This window comes from Eucyclogobius newberryi, unplaced genomic scaffold (assembly GCF_026437365.1).
Source record: "Eucyclogobius newberryi isolate DKJ021-1_F unplaced genomic scaffold, fEucNew1.0.hap1 SCAF_15, whole genome shotgun sequence".
Taxonomy (NCBI): domain Eukaryota; kingdom Metazoa; phylum Chordata; class Actinopteri; order Gobiiformes; family Gobiidae; genus Eucyclogobius; species Eucyclogobius newberryi.
In genome coordinates, this window is record NW_027315779.1 from 34141239 (window position 1) to 34161376 (window position 20138).

General features: G+C 45.9%; 1 protein-coding gene across 1 annotated transcript; it reads right to left on the bottom strand.

Moving 5' to 3' along the window:
• Positions 1-708: 708 nt before the first annotated feature.
• On the bottom strand, positions 709-19384 carry lrrc32 (leucine rich repeat containing 32). The gene is made up of 3 exons (XM_072447014.1): positions 19217-19384; positions 17688-17901; positions 709-3588 (listed from the first exon to the last, which is right to left on the bottom strand). Exons 2-3 carry the CDS (start codon positions 17895-17897, stop codon positions 1702-1704), a joined length of 2097 nt encoding a protein of 698 aa, XP_072303115.1. The 5' UTR covers positions 17898-17901; positions 19217-19384; the 3' UTR covers positions 709-1701.
• Positions 19385-20138: the final 754 nt, after the last annotated feature.

A 20138-nucleotide genomic window follows, 5' to 3' on the forward strand; every position in this document is an offset into this window, starting at 1 on the left:
TGTGTGTTCCCATGGGGCCCTGTGTGTTCCCATGAGGCCCTGTGTGTTCCCATGGGGCCCCGTCTGTTATGGGGCCCCGTGAGCTTGTTTGGTGCATATTTCTATAAATAACACAAAAACTAAAAGATGAGAAAAATTTGACCTTTTATTGTACTAAAAACAGGAAGTGCACTGTTAGCCTGCTAGTTGTTGTTAGTTTTACCATGACAACAAAGCTCAGGTCTTGCCACAGAAAGTTGTGAGAAGTTATAAACTCGATGTGACGAATAATTAGCTCAGAATATGTAAGAAAGTTTAAACGACTAAATAGATTAAAAAAATGTTTTTCATGTTTTCACTGGAGTCAAATAACCTGCACAATATACATGCAGAACACAGTGTGAGTGTGTGTGTGTTTGTGTGTGTGTGTTTGTGTGTGTGTGTGTGTGTGTGTGTCTGTGTGTGTGTGTCTGTGTGTGTTTGTGTGTGTGTGTGTGTGTATGTCTGTGTGTGTGTGTCTGTGTGTGTTTGTGTGTGTGTGTGTGTGTATGTCTGTGTCTGTGTGTGTGTGCTCAAAAGCTGCTGCTTTTTAAAGCACACAATAGATAATATATTCGTACAGAAATCACAAAGTTAAAGTGCAGTTGTTGACAATACATATATATATATATATATATATATATATATACACACATATATATATATATATATATATATATGTATACATACATTTAAATATATATAACTAGACTTCATATTTCACAATTCTTCAGTAAACACGTCCTTCTTGCTCTTGATTGGTTCAGAGCTGATAGTGTTACATTCTTCACATTTACAGCTGCATATTTTAGTGAACGGATTTCAAACGATGTCCAGACGAATGAAATGAAATAATATAACATGTGGTTATGTACTTTTAAAACAAATATCTGCATTATCATGTTAGAGTCAAACTGACACAGAAATACACTTAAAGCCTCAAACACGTCCATGAAGTAGTTCTAATGAAGTGACATGTTTGGATTGTGTCTCTCTTGAACTGGACTGTACCAACATAACGTCCCTGTTTGTCCCTGAATGATGAACTCACTTCACGCAGGTCAATAATAATTCAACATTTGCTCATTAATATCTGCTGAATGGGAAGTGCGTGACATGAAAGAGCCTTTACTTCTACCTCAGAGTTACATATACACCAGGTCCTTCCTGCTTTTGCCAGGTCAGTTTTGCTCGTCGTTACGTCATCTTTTCCCACAATGAGCCTTTCATTTAAAAGGATCAGAATTCTCAGGTTGTTGCTTTGGACGTGTCAGATTTGTTGACCTGGTTTATATCTCTGTAACGACTGGACTCGTCCACGTGAAACAAATATCAAAGACATTCTTCTCTATCGGCATAAATAAACAAAAGTGAAATCAGAAGCGGCACCATTATTCAAGCCCAAATATGCGATTGTGTCAGTTAAAGGTTTGTGGAGCGTCATTTGGATTTGTCTTTCATAAACGGTACAAAGCTTCTCTCCATCTGAAATTATGACAGCATCAACAACTATTCTTCTGTAGATCCATTTTCAGTGTCAGTGTTAGTGCTTCTTACTTCATTCTTTTTCTTTTTTATATAGATCTTGAACATAAAAATATAGTCTTTACATAAAAAAGTGCCGTGGTGAATAAGCCACTTGGTGAAAATCGTGCATCTCATCTCTCTGAGTCTTTGGACACGTCACACCCTGTAAATCCAACTCCTCTTCCTCTTCCTGGACCGGCAGCACTTTATCAGGAGTATTAGCATGACGATTAGCGCCAGCACGACCACCACCACCATGATCACGTTCACGCTGCCGTTCTGAACGCTCTCGCACATCTCCTGGGTCACCTTCTCGATGCTCACGGGCTCAGAGTCCTCCAGGTAGACGCAGGTGACGGCCTCGATGTCCGGGACCACCACGGCCGAGTGCTGGAGCATGTGTAAGAACGGTAAATTGGAACAGCAGCTGAGCGGGTTGGAGCCCACGTAGAGCGTCTTGAGAGAACGTTCCAGAGCAAGAACTGTACCGTAGTCCAAAGTGACCAGGTGGTTGTTCTGAAGGTTTAAGGACTCGATGGAAGAGTCACGGTTCCACTTGGGGAGGGCGGTCAGTTGGTTGGTGGACAAATCGACTGTTTTCAAATGTGTAAGAGAAGACAAGTCAGAGGTTATCACAGTTATATTGTTTTCCTTCAAAAAGAGTTGCACCAGAGAGTTCTCCAGTCCGGAAAAGGAATCTCGATGTAAGACCAAACCAGGATTGAGCGAAAGATCGAGATGTTTAAGGGGAGTGTTTCTGAAAGCGCCGGCTGGGATCGTCTGAAGGTTGTTCTCCGACAAGTCGAGATACTCCAAATTTGGAATGAACTCAAACGAAACACAAGATCCGTAATCATCAAAGATGTTGTGTGGACAAATGTGGATGTCGTTCCGCTGGAGGTGTAGTGACCTAAGATTGGGAAGACTTTGGAAGGTCTTAAAGTCCAGCGTGGTAAGGCTATTTCCATTCAAATAAAGCTCTTCAACTGATGGCAGACTTTTTGGGGTAATTCGAAAGGTTTGTAAGGCGTTATCACTGAGGTCAAGAATGCGAACTTTGGGCAAAAGATCACTGGTAAGAGAGAAAGACGTGATACAGTTGTTGCTAACATTCAGGACTTCAAGTGACAGCATTGTGTAGAAAAGACATTCGGGCAAGCTTTGGAAGTTGTTGTAGCTCATATCCAGGTATGTCAAGTGATGGAAACAAGTATGTTGCTTGATGAAACTGGGAGGCGGCGCTAGACATGTACACAGGAAGAAGATCTGTCCACTGTAGCTCCCGGTGACATTGACGCTTTGAATTTGATTTCGAGACACGTCCAGGTATTCCAGCTTGTTTTTTCTAGGAATAAGCGGTAGAAGAGGCAGTTTGTTTTGGCTCAAGTCAAGGGAAACCAGTTCGTAGATCTCGTCGGATGGTGAGCTTTGGAACATCTCCAAGCTGTTCTGGCTGAGGTTTAGGCGCTTTAGGTTGTAGAGGTTGAAGTCCGTGATGCAGTTGATGGAATTCTTGGACAAGTCGAGATCTGATAAATGATTTAGTAAGTCAAAAGCACCGTCTTCGATCTCCATGATGACGTTGTTGTGAAGATTCACGTTCCTCAAAGATAAGGATCCTTGAAAATCATCACTGGATATTTTGGTGATGCTGTTACCGCTCAGAGAAAGATTGACCAACAATGGGGAATCGCTCAAGAAATAGTTGGTCATATCGGTGTATAGTCCATTGCTAGATAGATCCAAAGACTCAATAGTTCCAAGTGTTCCAATTTTGGTTTTGTGTACGGCAAAGACATTGAGATAATTGCGGGACAGGTCCAGAATTTTGAGCTGGGTCATGTCAGCGAACAGGCCAGGTTGAATGAAGTGGATCTTGTTGGCGTGGAGGTTGAGGCGGTGCATGTTCTTGTGGAAAGCGAGGCTCTCTTGGCTGAGGTTCTGCAGCTGGTTGCGGGATAGGTCCAAGGTGTGGATGCCCTGTGGGAGGTCCTGGGGTGCGCTGTGGAGGGCCATGTCACTACAGAACACCTCCATCTGGACCTAGGAGCACAAACACAGGGTGAAAGGACATGCTTGGTGTATTTAGAGTCATGATTATTGTGAGGGAAAAGATTTCAATTTTACAATTATTCACAGCGTTGATCATGTTTTTTTCATACTTCTACTTGCAACTATTTCTATGAGAGTAAAATGTGTCAAATAAGAATTAATTTACCAAGATCCATGGTAACACTCACGGGAGACTTGAGACTCTCCAAGTCTTTCCTTCAACAACAGAGAACTTTGGGAAGGACAAAAACCTTCAGCCCATTTGAGCAGAAACACAAACTATTTTGTTTTTTAAATCATGCAGAGGGAAGAGTTTATGTGGACGGGAAGGATGTTTGTGCTTTTTCTCTTTACTTTAGCTAAAGTTAGAATCCTAAGTCCTTGGTTTGTTCCGCACAAATAGCAGCATAAATTATTAGCTTCAAATATTTGTCATGACAATTTGCCTTTTCCCGACCGGCCAAAACCGGCTGAGCTAAAGTTCTGAGGAAGACATTCCTTTAACTGAGTTGAATTATATTGACCAGTTCTATTCTGTTATGAGGCGACCTGAGCCACTGTCACTTTTAGAATCCATGTTTAGGATGCATATGTGATTATAAGTATTACATATATAAATATAATACAAAGAAATTATAAGAAAGTGAAACATTTTGAAAATACATTATGTAAAATGTTAGATAACTAGACTTTATCACCCTTAATATTTGTTCTTTATTTTCTCAGTATTCCTTGTTCTTGGAATCAGACCACTGCCAGTATTATAACTCATTTTTCATAGTTTCAATTTAATTTGTGAACATTCCGTCAAATAAACATTGTAACATTATACAAAGAGGCAATAAAAAGACATTTTAACCCAGGCCATTTTTAAAACACAGTTTTGAGCTGGCTGTTCAAATAAAAGGCTTTACTGCTCTTCATTAAAGTTTATTAAGCACAAGTGTCAGTCCAGAGAACAAACACATGTATAATTACTGCCAGTGTATTTAGGCCTTTTGGCTTCTCCCTTTTTCCACAGAGAGTGTGCAGTAAACAAGATGCCCTGTGATTTGGCAGAGGATTTATGCTGGATGCCCTTCCAGTCACAACCAGCTACATTAGCCAACTGGGAGCTTTGGGGATTCTGATCCAGATTTAGTGTCTTGCTCAGAGACACAACAGTGTTGTTAGCACCATCAATCACATAGTCAACATGTCGTTTCAATCTGGAACATTCCCAATGTCTTTGAAAACTGCGGTCATAAAGCCTCTCCTAAAGAAGCGCAGGGGTCAGGGTGAGTGGTCATAAAGTCTCTCCTAAAGAAGAGCAGTCTTGATGCTGCAGTCCTGAGTCATGACCGGCCCATCTCTAATCTGACATTTTGGGGCAAAGTCCTTGAAAAGGTTGTTTACAACAGTCACAGATTTCCTATTAAGAAACAACTCATTAGATGCTTTTCAGTCAGGTATTAGACCTCATCACACTGAGACTGCTGTTGTCATGGTGATAAATGACATCCGCCTGAGTCAGGACTAAACATGGAGAATCTGCATTTCAGTTTTATGCAGTTAAAATCTGGAACACTTCCTGAAGATGTGAGACAGGTTCTGCTCTGACAATGTTCAAATCTAAACTAAAAACAGTTCTGGTTATCCTTTCAATACTTAATGACTGAAACGATTTTTCTTTGCACTCTTCTCTTTTATTTCTTGAACTGTTTTGTGATTTAATTGTTAACTGGCAGACAGACTATTCTGGGACTCATTTTTGACATTTTAAACACTCAAAACGGGTCTGGGACTATTTTGAGGTAGTACCCTGCACCTTCAAATGAGCAGAGGACAAGATCGCGGATACAAGTGAAATGAGTTTCCTCCGCCGGGTGGCTGGGCGCTCCCTTAGTTAGAGAAAGGGGGAGGAGCTCAGTCACATGGGAGGAGCTTGGAGCAGAGCCGCTACTCCTCCAGCTGAGGTGGCTCGGGCATCTGTTCCTGGGGAGGTGTTTCTGGCATGTCCCACCGGGAAGAGGCCCCGGGGAAGACCCAGGACACGCTGGGGGGACTATGTCTCTTGGCTGGCCTGGGAACGCCTCGGGATCCCCCCGGAGGAGTTGGAAGAAGTGTCTGGGGAGAGGGAAGTCTGGGAGTCCCTGCTTAGACCGCTGCCCCCGCGACCCGGCCCCGGACAAAGCGGAAGAAGATGGATTGATGGATAAACACGATTACATTTGAACATGTAAATCATTTTACTGGACACAATAGTCCATTGTGCTGGTGTCCAAGTGCAGCAGCAGGAGCCTGGGGACAGGGTCAGAACACACGCTGGTCAGGTTGTCGGTCAGCACTAAGCCTTCTGTAAAGTCCAGGAAGCACTGACCCACTGACCAATAGCCAGGTTTAATACTAAAGGCTTTGGTCGAGTTTTTGTCTGAGACAATTAGTTTAGCTAAAGCTAAATCTAGGGCGGGGCAGACGAGACTGGGTCCATCGTTAAAGATACAAAGCTCCACATCAGGTGGAGGCGTCGACCAGAGAGTCGTGGTAAAAGAAACATACGCTCAGCACAGACGTGTGCAGTTTGCAGAAAGCGCGTAGATATGGGAACAAATCAATCTACAATTGATGTGTCCATCCCGGAGACGCATGTCACGTCCCGGAGACGCCTGTCATGCTGCAATGTCAAATACATATGGGAAGAGTGTCTGGAATGCTGTGTATGTGTTCTGTAATTTATTTGTGATTTTAATGCATTTGTCCTGTTGTGCTTTGAATTGACTTGTGTGTGAAATGTGCCACACAAATAAACTTGCCTTGGCTGTGCATCTGTCCGTCCAGCACAACTTTATACCTCAGTGGGAGAAAAATATCAATAAATAAATGGCATTAATGCTGCATTTAAAAAGTGTATCTGCAACGGGATGTATGATTAAATTATCTTTCATCATTTCATTTGATCTCTTTTGCAACTACTGACTGTCAGCACTAAATTGTATAAAACATAGACATTTTTGAGACATGTGCTTTTTCAGGTACTTAGTTTTCAACTATAACATAAGTAGATCATGATTTTACATTTTGTTACATTTTACATTTGGCTGTTTAGTCTCTCCTATGTACCACTCTTTACAATGTTCTGCACTGCATTGGACAGAATCTGTTGTTGTGTTGCATCTTGTCCTTAGGATGAACATGTTTTTGTCTTAAAGTGTTTCCTGGTTCAAAATAAACAGGAATTTCATGTATAAAAATCCTATGTAGTTTTTCAGACCGTTTACGGCTTTTTTCTGCTTTTTGGTTCTTTTTACTTTGTTAACAGCCCAAGCAGGGTAATCACAAGCTGAGACAGCATTCTGGATGTGTTTTTCCTCTTTCCTCTTGAGCTGGTGTGCACTTCCTGGGCTCTGTGTTGTCCTGGTCACCCCCAGCTTATGCTGTAGTGGAATGCTGCTCCTTGAAACTGGACACGGTCATTATCAGGAGGTTCCGCCCAATGGGCAGGGCTTACTCAGAGTAGGTTAAATAGAGTTAATAGAGTTCTTGAACTAGATCCACAGATTGACTCCAAATTCATCTCCCAATGAAGGTGGTGTCAACTGCAAACTTGATCAGTTTTACGAAGTCATGGCTGGAGGTGCAGCAGTTTGTGTACAGCGAGAAGAGCAGGGGAGAAAGTACACAGCCCTGTGGAGTTCCTGTGCTGATAGTCCAAGTGTCTGAGACATTCTTCCCCAGCCGCACACACTGACTCCGATCCGTCAGGAAGTCAGTGCTCCCCCTGCGGGTGGAGTCGGCGCTCCCCCTGCGGGTGGAGTCAGCAATCCCCCCTCAGCGCTCCCCCTGCGGGTGGAGTCGGTGCTCCTCCTGCGGGTGGAGTCGGCGCTCCCCCTGCGGGTGGAGTCGGCGCTCCCCCTGCGGGTGGAGTCGGTGCTCCTCCCTGCAGGTGGAGTCAGGCACGTTGAGCTGGGAGAGCTTGTCCTGGAGCAGAGCAGGAGGTGGTGTTGATGCAGAGCTGAAGTCCACAAACAGGATCCTGGTGTAGGTTCCCGGGGAGTCCAGGTGCTGCAGGTGGAGTGGAGAGCCAGGTCGATGGGGTCGTCCATGTGGCTCTGTAGGAGAACTGCAGGGGGTCCAGCAGGGGGTCCAGCAGGGGGTCCAGCAGGGGTCCAGCAGGGGTCCAGCAGGGGGTCCAGCAGGGGTCCAGCAGGGGGTCCAGCAGGGGGTCCAGCAGGGGGGAGGTGAAGGACTTGAAATTTTGGTGTAAACCAGAGTTTATTTTTGAAGGTTACATTTGTGCAACAGTTTTTGGAATATTTACGGCTGTACTGCCCCATCAATAAATCTCGGCCCAGTTTTGTGTTTCTAGTTTAGAACATGAGATCCTCATGATTCAGATCTTTCTTCTGTTGACTCAGTCCTCCAGATGCACATTTTACTGATTGCAAATGTTTTAAATATGTGATTGTTGTTGAATCACCAAAATGCACTCTCTCCTCCACTTTCATGTGTAGCCATATGATTTCGTAATCGCACATCCAAATATTTGTCTTCTTAAGTGTAGTTGTAATGGTGACCATATGTTGGCCTGTTAGGCCAGAGTAGGCTCGTAAAGCTGTCTCCCTCTGCTAGCATGTGTTAGCGCTCAAGCTCACGGGGCAGGGGCTACTTTGGGGTCAGAGTTTAGACCTGGGGGATGTGGAGGACTGTCGGTGTAGTGCACAGATCACCGCTGGAACGTAGGAAGAGAGATAATGTCATAAAGTTGTGTCATGTAACTGTGTGTGATGAGGTTAAAGGGAAAGTAAGTTGTTCTAGCGCGAGCAGCTGTTTTCCATCACTGACACTAGCGCTTGAAGGCTAAAAGTTTAGGACGCCTATTAATTCTCAGAGGTACACAACACTGTTGTATGTAGGACACATTGCCAAGATTCTATTTCAGAAACTGTGCAGCAGCTTTCACGCGTGTATTGAACAGAACTTGTGCTGTTTTGTCTTTTATACTTAAAGGTACAATGGACGATTTTTCGGCGATTTGAGAACTCAGGCGGAAGTGCACATGCCCCTCCCCCGTGCACATGCCACTCCCCCGTGCACATGCCCCTCCCCCGTGACATGCCACTCCCCCGTGCGCATGCCCCTCCCCCGTGCACATGCCCCTCCCCCGTGCGCATGCCACTCCCCCGTGCACATGCCCCTCCCCGTGCACATGCCACTCCCCCGTGCGCATGCCACTCCCCCGTGCACATGCCCCTCCCCCTTGCACATGCCACTCCCCCGTGCGCATGCCACTCCCCCGTGCACATGCCCCTCCCCCTTGCACATGCCACTCCCCCGTGCACATGCCACTCCCCCGTGCACATGCCACTCCCCCGTGCACATGCCACTCCCCCGTGAACATGCCCCTCCCCCGTGCGCATGCCACTCCCCCGTGCGCATGCCACTCCCCCGTGCGCATGCCACTCCCCCGTGCGCATGCCACTCCCCCGTGCTCCTGCCACTCCCCCGTGCACATGCCACTCCCCCGTGCACATGCCACTCCCCCGTGCACATGCCACTCCCCCGTGCACATGCCACTCCCCCGTGCACAAGCCCCTCCCCCGTGCACATGCCACTCCCCCGTTTGGACTGATACAACACACACGTGCGTTTGTTTATTAGCGCGAAAGATCGCATCACATCTCTTGTCTCCGGTACATTTCCGTCTTCCTATGAGTCAGCTCGAACTTTCTTTCTCCGTCTTCATTTTGTCCCGTACACTGAGGGAACTATATTATGATAGATCAATGCACTTAGACACAAGGAAACGTGCTGCTCATGGGAAGAGCCACACGCAGCTGCAGGTGAACGAGGCTCTGCAGGTGAACGAGGCTCTGCAGGTGAACGAGGCTCTGCAGGTGAACGAGGCTCTGCAGGTGAGCCGTAGGTGCGTTTTATGATTGATAGGTGGCAGGACTAATCGGCCGTCCACACCACGGGGAAATAAGACTCAGATTTGGGTCAAAAAAATCGTCCATTCAACCTTTAAGTCAACATTTTGAAAAATGACGTAACATGAAGGCAATTTTGAATGCTAAAATGATCATAGTTTCCGAGCGCCTGATCCGGTCAGATCACTGGTTAGTATAGGCAAGACCCACACGCCTAGTATGAATGTGGTGGTGGGAGGGGACTGGCAGCCTCGGCCCAGGGCAGCTGTGGCTATAAGTGGAGAGAATGAATAATGCATGAAAGAAACGTCTAGAAAAGAGCTAAGAGACATTATGCATTATTATTATTTAGTCTTGTGAAAGGCTAAAGAACAGTTTCTGTTGAGGAGACTGGTAAAACAAGTTTTTTAAATTATTCAATTTCCACGGTTTAACTGATAAAAAAGACTGATTTGATGTATTTTATTCTTAACTTTATTTTTGCTAACTCTTCTTCTGCTGGTTGGCTGCATCTTTGTAATAAACTAAACCAAACTAAAAACGACTCAATCTAATTTCATCTAAAGCTTGTTCAATAAATGTCATGCAGCCTTTTCCTTGACGCAAAAGCAGGACATATACAGTTTGTGACATGATTGTTTGTTCTCTTCAATGTACGTGTGGACACAGTATGTCTCTTTACGTCACAGACACAAAGCTGAAGTCCACTGTGAACATACTCTCCATGACACTGTCCTGTTTGAGTCAAAACAGGAAGTGGAAACACCAGCGCTAAATATAGACACAGATGTGGCAGAAGCTGAAGGGAAGCGTGACCTCTGAGACCAACACTACGTCTGAGTCCCATCATTGCACTTTCCCTGCTGCAAAACCTACGTTCCACAGGTATCCAGCTACTTTTTCCATTGCTTGAGGTTTATGTCCCACATACAAAGTTGTAGTGTAGCTTTCAATCGCTGCAGGACCCGTACGTCTCACACCAAGTACCACCTAAGAAAATATTTGGCCCTCCAGAGCTAAACCAGGTTAAACATTTTTATTTCATCTTAGACTATACTTTTCACTATTATTATTATCATTATTATTATTACACATTGTTATAATGTATTTTGCTGCTTAAAGCCGAAGCAGGTAAGTTCCTGGTTTGTGAATTTTGTTCACTGGTTTTCTGATTCCTGAACACACAGAACACATGACAGTGACAGCTCAGTTTTGCCTGGCAGTGAAATGACAACATGAGAAATGTCATGTCAAAGAAGTTTAAACTGTGGGCAACACTCCATAAGGCCACAGTTATTGTATGACTTGGTTTACGGATCCGCCGCACTTAGATCATTGATTTCTACAATACAAATAAAATAAATTATTATCTTTTTTTTTTTTTTAATAAAGTACCGCCGACAAGGCAAAATAGCCTTGAATGAAATATAAAAAGCGGTAATAAGTCAAAAGATAAGAGCGCGTGAAGCAATTTTTCGTCAAAATCCTGCTGGAGTGAGAGACGGAGCCGCTCCTGTGCGCGGCCCCGGGAGCATGAGATGACGTGTACGCCTGTTTCTGTGTCTGTGACGCGCAGCGCGAACTCCTTTATATAACAAATACACATTTTAAACCCGTTTACCACCATTTTTTCCAGCGCTTTTTGCCGTGATTAAGGCTGCACACTTAGAAGCGTCTGTTCTACCAATGCAAAACACCCTAAATCTACTGTTACACGTGTATTGTGTTATGAGTCCAGTTTGTGGTTCAGATGAACACCAGGTCCTTGTATGAGTCCACTCTCTCAATGTCCCGTCCCTGGATGTTCACTGGTGAGGGGGGCGTGGCCTCTGTGGAAGTCCACCACCATCTCCTTGGTCTTCCCCGCGTTGATGAGGAGGTGGTTCCGCTGACACCAGTCCACAAAGTCCTGCTCCAGTCCTCTGTCCTCCTCATCATCGTCGTCCGTGATGAGTCCGATGATGGCAGAGTGGTCAGAGAACTTCTGCAGGACACAGCTGTCCATGTCTGAGGTCTGCAGTGTAAAGGGTGAAGAGAAAGGGTGCGAGGACAGTGCCCTGGGGCGCCCCCACACTGCAGGTCCCTCACACTGCAGGTCCCCCACACCGCAGGTCCCCCACACTGCAGGTCCCCCACACTGCAGGTCCCCCACACTGCAGGTGCCCCACACTGCAGGACCCTCACACTGCAGGTCCCTCACACTGCAGGTCCCCACACTGCAGGTCCCCCACACTGCAGGTCCCCCACACTGCAGGTCCCCACACTGCAGGTCCCCCACACTGCAGGACCCTCACACTGCAGGTCCCCACACTGCAGGTCCCCCACACTGCAGGACCCTCACACTGCAGGTCCCCACACTGCAGGACCCTCACACTGCAGGTCCCCACACTGCAGGTCCCCACACTGCAGGTCCCCCACACTGCAGGACCCTCACACTGCAGGTCCCCACACTGCAGGACCCTCACACTGCAGGTCCCTCACACTTCAGGTCCCCACACTGCAGGTCCCCCACACTGCAGGACCCTCACACTGCAGGTCCCTCACACTGCAGGTCCCCACACTGCAGGTCCTCCACACTGCAGGTCCCCACACTGCAGGTCCCTCACACTGCAGGTCCTCCACACTGCAGGTCCCCCACACTGCAGGTCCTCCACACTGCAGGTCCCCACACTGCAGGTCCCCACACTGCAGGTCCCCCACACTGCAGGTCCCCCACACTGCAGGTCCTCCACACTGCAGGTCCCCACACTGCAGGACCCTCACACTGCAGGTCCCCCACACTGCAGGTCCCCCACACTGCAGGTCCTCCACACTGCAGGTCCCCACACTGCAGGACCCTCACACTGCAGGACCCTCACACTGCAGGTCCCCCACACTGCAGGTCCCCCACACTGCAGGTCCTCCACACTGCAGGTCCCCACACTGCAGGTCCCCCACACTGCAGGTCCGAGTGTCAGACACACAAACTGGGGTGGGTCTGTGAGGTGGTCCAGGATCCACTCTGCAGGTCGTACTTCACACCAGTTCATAATGTGGATGTTTTAATGTCTTAAGCCTTTTGGGTTTTTCAGAATGAGGATCAGAATCAATGAACAGGAACTTGCTTTGGTGATTCTGTGCAACATAAAACAATGATAAAACAACATAAAAGTCAAAAAGAAAAACAATTTAAATCTGCTATGGAATAAATATAATGAAAATAGGCTTAGGTTCTTCCTGCGTTTGCTTTGATCTTTGTTAAACATAAATGAATATAAACCTGTGAGGCATTTGACGTAGTGTGACAACAAAACTCTTGTGTTTTCCTACATTATATATATATATATATATATATATATATATATATATATATATATATATGAAGAGTGGGATGAAGAGTGGGAGAATATATTGTATATACATATATATATATATATATTATATACAATATATTCTCCCACTCTTCATCCGTCCAAACAAAAACACACCAGTCAATATTGATCAATTATAGTTCTGTTAGAAAAAACTTTATACCTTTTGTGAGCCAGATCTTAATTCATATGTCAAAAATGTCTTTCTTTTTATTTAGTTCAGATATTTCTTTTTTTATTTCTATTTTTTAAAAGTAATTTAGATCTTAAGTTGAAAAACACTAAATGATATTGTTTATTGTTCATGCAAATATAAGTTCTGAACATTAAGAACAATGACTTTATTGTTTGGTGATAAGAAATGTTATATTGTATGTTTTCAGGTAAGAAATCATGTTAATGTAAAAGAAATTGAATTAAAAATAACGATAAATTGAGAACTGAGAACTTCCAGTTATGGGGGCACTTTGAGCAGGCGCCTCACAGCGTCATCGTTTGACCCACTCAATCCCAAAGAAGAAGAACAAAGAAGAAGAACAAAGGTGAGTAAACAAGGAAGACACAACTCCGGTAACACTACGGGACAAAGACAAACAAAGCTGACGGCCCATTAGAAAACAACCCGCATCACAAGCTAGCAAAGCTAACATGGCTAACATAGCTAACATGGCTAGCCAACCTAAGGCGGAAAACCGCAGTCCCTCCCCCGCTGGAGACACGGATCCTGCTGGTCCTGATGGAGATTCTCTTTCTTAAGAGAAGTTTATTAACGATCGTGTGAAGGAATGTGTCTTTAAAGCTGCAAGAGTTAAAGGAGACCTCCAGAGTTAAAGGAGACCTCCAGGGTTAAAGGAGACCTCCAGAGTTAAAGGAGACCTCCAGGGTTAAAGGAGACCTCCAGAGTTAAAGGAGACCTCCAGGGTTAAAGGAGACCTCCAGGGTTAAAGGAGACCTCCAGTACAAAGGGAAGCGCGTCTTCTTTGCTCCAGATATTCAATACGAGGTTCATCTACAACAGCAAAGGTTCCACCATCCACCATCTGTGAGAAGCTCAGGAGGAGAAAACTGAGGCATGGGTTCTCTTTCCCACCAGGAGAAGCAGAGGCGCTCCTCAGAACACCAGGAGAAGCAGAGGCGCTCCTCAGAACACCAGGAGAAGCAGAGGTGCTCCTCAGAACACCAGGAGAAGCACAGGTGCTCCTCAGAACACCAGGAGAAGCAGAGGTGCTCCTCAGAACACCAGGAGAAGCACAGGTGCTCCTCAGAACACCAGGAGAAGCAGAGGTGCTCCTCAGAACACCAGGAGAAGCAGAGGCGCTCCTCAGAACACCAGGAGAAGCAGAGGTGCTCCTCAGAACACCAGGAGAAGCAGAGGCGCTCCTCAGAACACCAGGAGAAGCAGAGGTGCTCCTCAGAACACCAGGAGAAGCAGAGGTGCTCCTCAGAACACCAGGAGAAGCAGAGGTGCTCCTCAGAACACCAGGAGAAGCAGAGGTGCTCCTCAGAACACCAGGAGAAGAAGAGGTGCTCCTCAGAACACCAGGAGAAGCAGAGGCGCTCCTCAGGACACCAGGAGAAGCAGAGGCGCTCCTCAGGAGAGATGGAGTCTCCAGTGTGGGGCATGTGAGTTCAGGTCGTGGTCACATGGTGATACATTTCTGTTCAGACATGATTTATCTTTTTAACATCAGACTTTATGCTCCATGTTGTTTTTCTGCTTCAGGACATAAACTCTGTGACTCTTGGTGTCAGGAGTGACTGGGGAGTTTTTTGGGGGCTTGACAAGGATTTGACTTCCCTCCCTTTTACGATCTTTTTTTTAAACAAGTTTTGGGCTCTATGCTTGTTTCCAGCATGAACTCTTTTGTTTTATTTGTTTCCCTTTCAGTTTCTCTGTGTTCTTATGGTTCTTGTGTTTGATGGTTTCGACCAGAGAGATTCAAAATATTTAAGAGTTTTCAACAGTACGATCAAACTGAATAGTTTTTGAAGAGTTTTGAATGTCAGGATGAAGAGGCAGATATGAGCTGGTTAAAGGGAATATTAATGGAAAGGTTTTCACTCTTTTGAATGTGTCTGCTCCACCAGGGGGCGATGTCACCTTCTATGCTGATGTCATGGACCTGATTCAGAACCACTCTGAGGAACCCTGATCTGTGGAGGAGACTGGAATCTTCACATTCAGCTACATTAGACTCAAGAGGCTCTGGAGGAACAATAAATAAGAAGTTCTGTAAATTATTGTAGAATATAGGACTGATCGACAAATGGAAGGAAATGAACCCTAGAAGTAATTTTTCTAATCCACATACAATCTATTCCAGAATAGAGTACTTTTTGTTCTCATTAAAGACAGATCTAAAATAACTGAAGCAGACATGAGCACAATAGACCTAAGTGATCATGCTCTACATTTCTGTAGATTTGGAGGAAAGACTAAAAAACACACAGACACAGTCTTATCTGGAGGAAAATGACACCGGGGAAAAGTCTCCGCCTCCTTTGGGATGTTTCCAAAGCAATCTTGAGAGGACATATTATAGCCATAGCCTCCAAAAAAAAAAAGAACCAAAGGGAGGAAAAGCTGAAAGATCTGCCAGAAAAAAACAAATTGCTGGAGGAAAACCATGCCAAGAAGCATGCAATTAATGATCTGACTCACAGGAAATAGTCCAAAAGAATGGAACAAATACTCCCAAACTTAATCCACAAAGATGTCCTACTATTGTTACCAAAAAGGAATTAAAATCAATGGTCATGTGACAGGTCCACTGACTGTTGAAAGGGGGTCAGGCAGGGCTGTGCCTGGTCTCTCTTTGTTTTGTATTTTGAACCATTTGCCCAATTTATTAGACAATCAAAAACAATTCACAGTTTTACAATTGATGGGAGGGAAGATAAAATTGCTGCAGATGATGTTTAATTGTATTTGACCAAACCAGATATTTCCATTCCTAATGTGATGAGTATCTTCAAAAAGTTGGTCCAATGTCTGGATACAAATGAGATGTACAAAAAACTGATATGATTTCCTTCTGGCGCCCCCCTCTGACCTTTAGAAAGACCGACCCATTAAAATGGCAAACGGAATCTCTTAGATATTTAGGTGTGTTCCTCCATAGAGACTTATCAACCATTCTGGAGACAAATTACACCCCTCTTTTATTATTATTAAAACATATTTTGAAAAAATTAACTTTATCCTCTTCTTAAGTCTAAGTCAAAGGATTGAAACAATAATAATGAATGTTCTGCTCAGATTTCTCTTTCTGTTCCAGACGCTTCTGATTTCCATCCCCAAACCGGCTGTTTGATGAGAGGAATAAAGCAACCTCTAGATTTATATGGGAAGGAAAAAAAACGTATCCGAAATGACGTTATTTCAGCTCAAATCAGAGCGTTGCTGGTGCCGGGGGTTCCTGTACAGGTCTTATACTGAGAGTCATGTGGTGCCGGGGGTTCCTGTACAGGTCTTATACTGAGAGTCATGTGGTGCCGGGGGTTCCTGTACAGGTCTTATACTGAGAGTCATGTGGTGCCGGGGGTTCCTGTACAGGTCTCATACTGAGAGTCATGTGGTGCCTGAGGTTCCTGTACAGGTCTTATACTGAGAGTCATGTGGTGCCTGAGGTTCCTGTACAGGTCTTATACTGAGAGTCATGTGGTGCCGGGGGTTCCTGGACAGGTCTTATACTGAGAGTCATGTGGTGCCTGAGGTTCCTGTACAGGTCTTATACTGAGAGTCATGTGGTGCCGGGGGTTCCTGGACAGGTCTTATACTGAGAGTCATGTGGTGCCGGGGGTTCCTGTACAGGTCTTATACTGACTGTTGGAGAGGATGTGGCAGCAGGAGACAAACCACTATCATGTGTTCTGGGATTGCCCTGTTGTTCACAAGTTTAGACTTGTGTGTACTCTGTAAAAACTCTGTATTTGGGCCTCAGGAGTCTGTATTTGGGCCTCAGGAGTCTGTATTTGGGCCTCAGGACTCGGTATTTGGGCCTCATGACTGTATTTGGGAAAAAGTAACATTCGGACATAATTTGAAAATGGAACGGGATGTCTGCCTTGATTTTCTGTTCCTTTGGTTTTTTATTTGCTGGATGTCCCAATACCTGCTCCATTAGGCTCTGCGCTTGTCGCCACGGGCAACACATCAAATAAATCCAGACCAGATGGATAAACACAAGCAGACCTGGACCGGACAGGAATGTACCAGAGAGAGAGAGAGAGAGAGAGAGAGAGGAGAGAGAGAGGAGAGAGAGAGAGAGAGAAAGAGAGAGAGTGAGAGAGACAGAGGAGAGAGAGAGAGAGGAGAGAGAGAGAAAGAGAGAGAGTGAGAGAGAGGAGAGAGAGAGGAGAGAGGAGAGAGTGAGAGAGAGGAGAGAGAGAGAGAGAGAGAGGAGAGAGAGAGAGAGAGAAAGAGAGAGAGAGAAAGAGAGAGAGTGAGAGAGACAGAGGAGAGAGAGAGAGAGAGAGATTGAGAGAGAGGAGAGAGAGAGGAGAGATAGAGAGAAGAGAGAGAGGAGATAGAGAGAAGAGAGAGAGAGGAGAGAGAGAGAGAGAGAGAGTGAGAGAGAGTGAGAGAGAGGGAGGAGTTAGAGGAGTTAGAGGGAGGAGTTAGAGGAGTTAGAGGGAGGAGTTAGAGGGAGGAGTTAGAGGGAGGAGTTAGAGGGAGGAGTTAGAGGAGTTAGAGGGTTCAACATCTTTGGCCGTGACGTGTCATCGAAAAAACAGGAAATGAAGGTGTTTTTCGACGGCGTGCCACGCCCAGACCAGGCCCGCCACGCCCACGACCAAGTATGTGAAAGTCAAGTATAAAATGTGCAGTTACCACAGAGCAGGAGTGAGCAGGTCCAGCAGGTGCAGCAGGTGCAGCAGGTCCAGCAGGTGCAGCAGGTGCAGCAGGTGCAGCAGGTCCAGCAGGTCCAGAAGGTCCAGCAGGTCCAGCAGGTCCAGCAGGTGCAGCAGGTGCAGCAGGTGCAGCAGGTCGAGAGGAGGCCAGGACACAGCACAGGAGGACCAGGAGCACAGCAAGGGCCATGGTACTGTGTCCACACACAATGTCTAATGTTAGAGACATGGAGGACACAGGCCAGAGGACAGAGGACACACCTGTCCCTGTCCTAAAGTTCCTGTCCTTATGTCCCTGTCCTTATGTTCCTGTCCTAAAGTCCCTGACTGGACCTGGGCTCCGGGGGCTCCTCTGTGTTTGGGATGTTTTGCGTTAAACCAAAAATAAACCAAGTCTAAACCAGGACTAAACAAGGCCCAGAACTGCACTCTAAACAGCCGGAACTAAACCAGGACTAAACCGGGACTAAACCGGGACTAAACCGGGACTGAACCAGGACTAAACCGGGACTAAACCGGGACTAAACCGGGACTAAACCGGAACTAAACCAGGACTAAACCGGGACTGGTCTGGTAAGAATTTATTTAAGAGGCTGAGATCCTGAGCTGGACCAGGACTAAACAGGAAAGAGCTGAGTCACTGGCTCTGGTCCCAATGACGACTGTAAACAGAATCAGACCCTTATCAGGACTAAACCAGGAATAAACCAGGACTAAACCAGGACTAAACCAGGACTAAACCAGGACTAAACCAGGACTAAACCAGGACTAAACCAGGTCTAAACCAGGACTAAACCAGGACTAAACCAGGTCTAAACCAGGTCTAAACCAGGTCTAAACCAGGACTAAACCAGGACTAAACCAGGTCTAAACCAGGTCTAAACCAGGACTAAACCAGGACTAAACCAGGACTAAACCAGGTCTAAACCAGGTCTAAACCAGGTCTAAACCAGGACTAAACCAGGTCTAAACCAGGTCTAAACCAGGTCTAAACCAGGTCTAAACCAGGACTAAACCAGGTCTAAACCAGGTCTAAACCAGGACTAAACCAGGACTAAACCAGGTCTAAACCAGGTCTAAACCAGGACTAAACCAGGTCTAAACCAGGTCTAAACCAGGTCTAAACCAGGTCTAAACCAGGACTAAACCAGGTCTAAACCAGGACTAAACCAGGACTAAACCAGGTCTAAACCAGGTCTAAACCAGGACTAAACCAGGACTAAACCAGGTCTAAACCAGGTCTAAACCAGGACTAAACCAGGTCTAAACCAGGTCTAAACCAGGACTAAACCAGGACTAAACCAGGTCTAAACCAGGTCTAAACCAGGACTAAACCAGGTCTAAACCAGGACTGAACCAGGTCTAAACCAGAATTAAACCAGGACTGAACCAGGTCTAACCCAGAACTAAACCAGGACTGAACCAGGTCTAACCCAGAACTAAACCAGGACTGAACCAGGACTAACCCAGAACTAAACCAGGACTGAACCAGGACTAACCCAGACCCACCTGAGAAGAACGGTTCTGGAGCAGGTCTAGAGCAGGTTCATGAGGCACGATGAGTTGAATTACCAATCAAAGAAGACTCTCGCCACATTATCCCGCCCACTGCTGTAGGAAACACCTTATTAGGAGACGGGAAGTCCACTCCAGAGTCCAGATCCAGATCCGTCCACTCCAGAGTCCAGATCCAGATCCGTCCTGCACAAAGAGTGAGACCAGGACTTAACTTGAGTTTGTTTGTCTCGACCTTGGCCTTGTTTCGTTTGGAGGTCGATGTCGAGCACTTTAACCTTTTCCAAGTCTGTTTCATGCTCACGACACAGTTATGACTCAAATACAGGCTGTTTACAGCTAATTAGCATATGAAAGACAATATTGGCAAAGCACGTTTATTTGTAGAACACATTTCACACAAAGAGCTTCACAACAGGAAAAATGCATAAAAATCACAAATAAATTACAGAATTTACAAAACATTAAACTGTTTTGTAAATTCTGTAATTTCTTTGTGATTTTTATGACCAAAAAGAAGAAAATCCTTTCAGGCAAATGCACCAGCAAGAGGCCGGTCCATGTTTAGTCCTGACTCTGGCACCAGCAAGAGGCCGGTCCATGTTTAGCCCTGACTCTGGCACCAGCAAGAGGCCGGTCCATGTTTAGTCCTGACTCTGGCACCAGCAGGAGGCCGGTCCATGTTTAGTCCTGACTCTGGCACCAGCAGGAGGCCGGTCCATGTTTAGTCCTGACTCTGGCACCAGCAGGAGGCCGGTCCATGTTTAGTCCCGACTCTGGCACCAGCAGGAGGCCGGTCCATGTTTAGTCCTGACTCTGGCACCAGCAGGAGGCCGGACCATGTTTAGACCTGACTCTGGCACCAGCAGGAGGCCGGCCATGTTTAGTCCCATTTTCTCCACAGCCAAATTCGTAC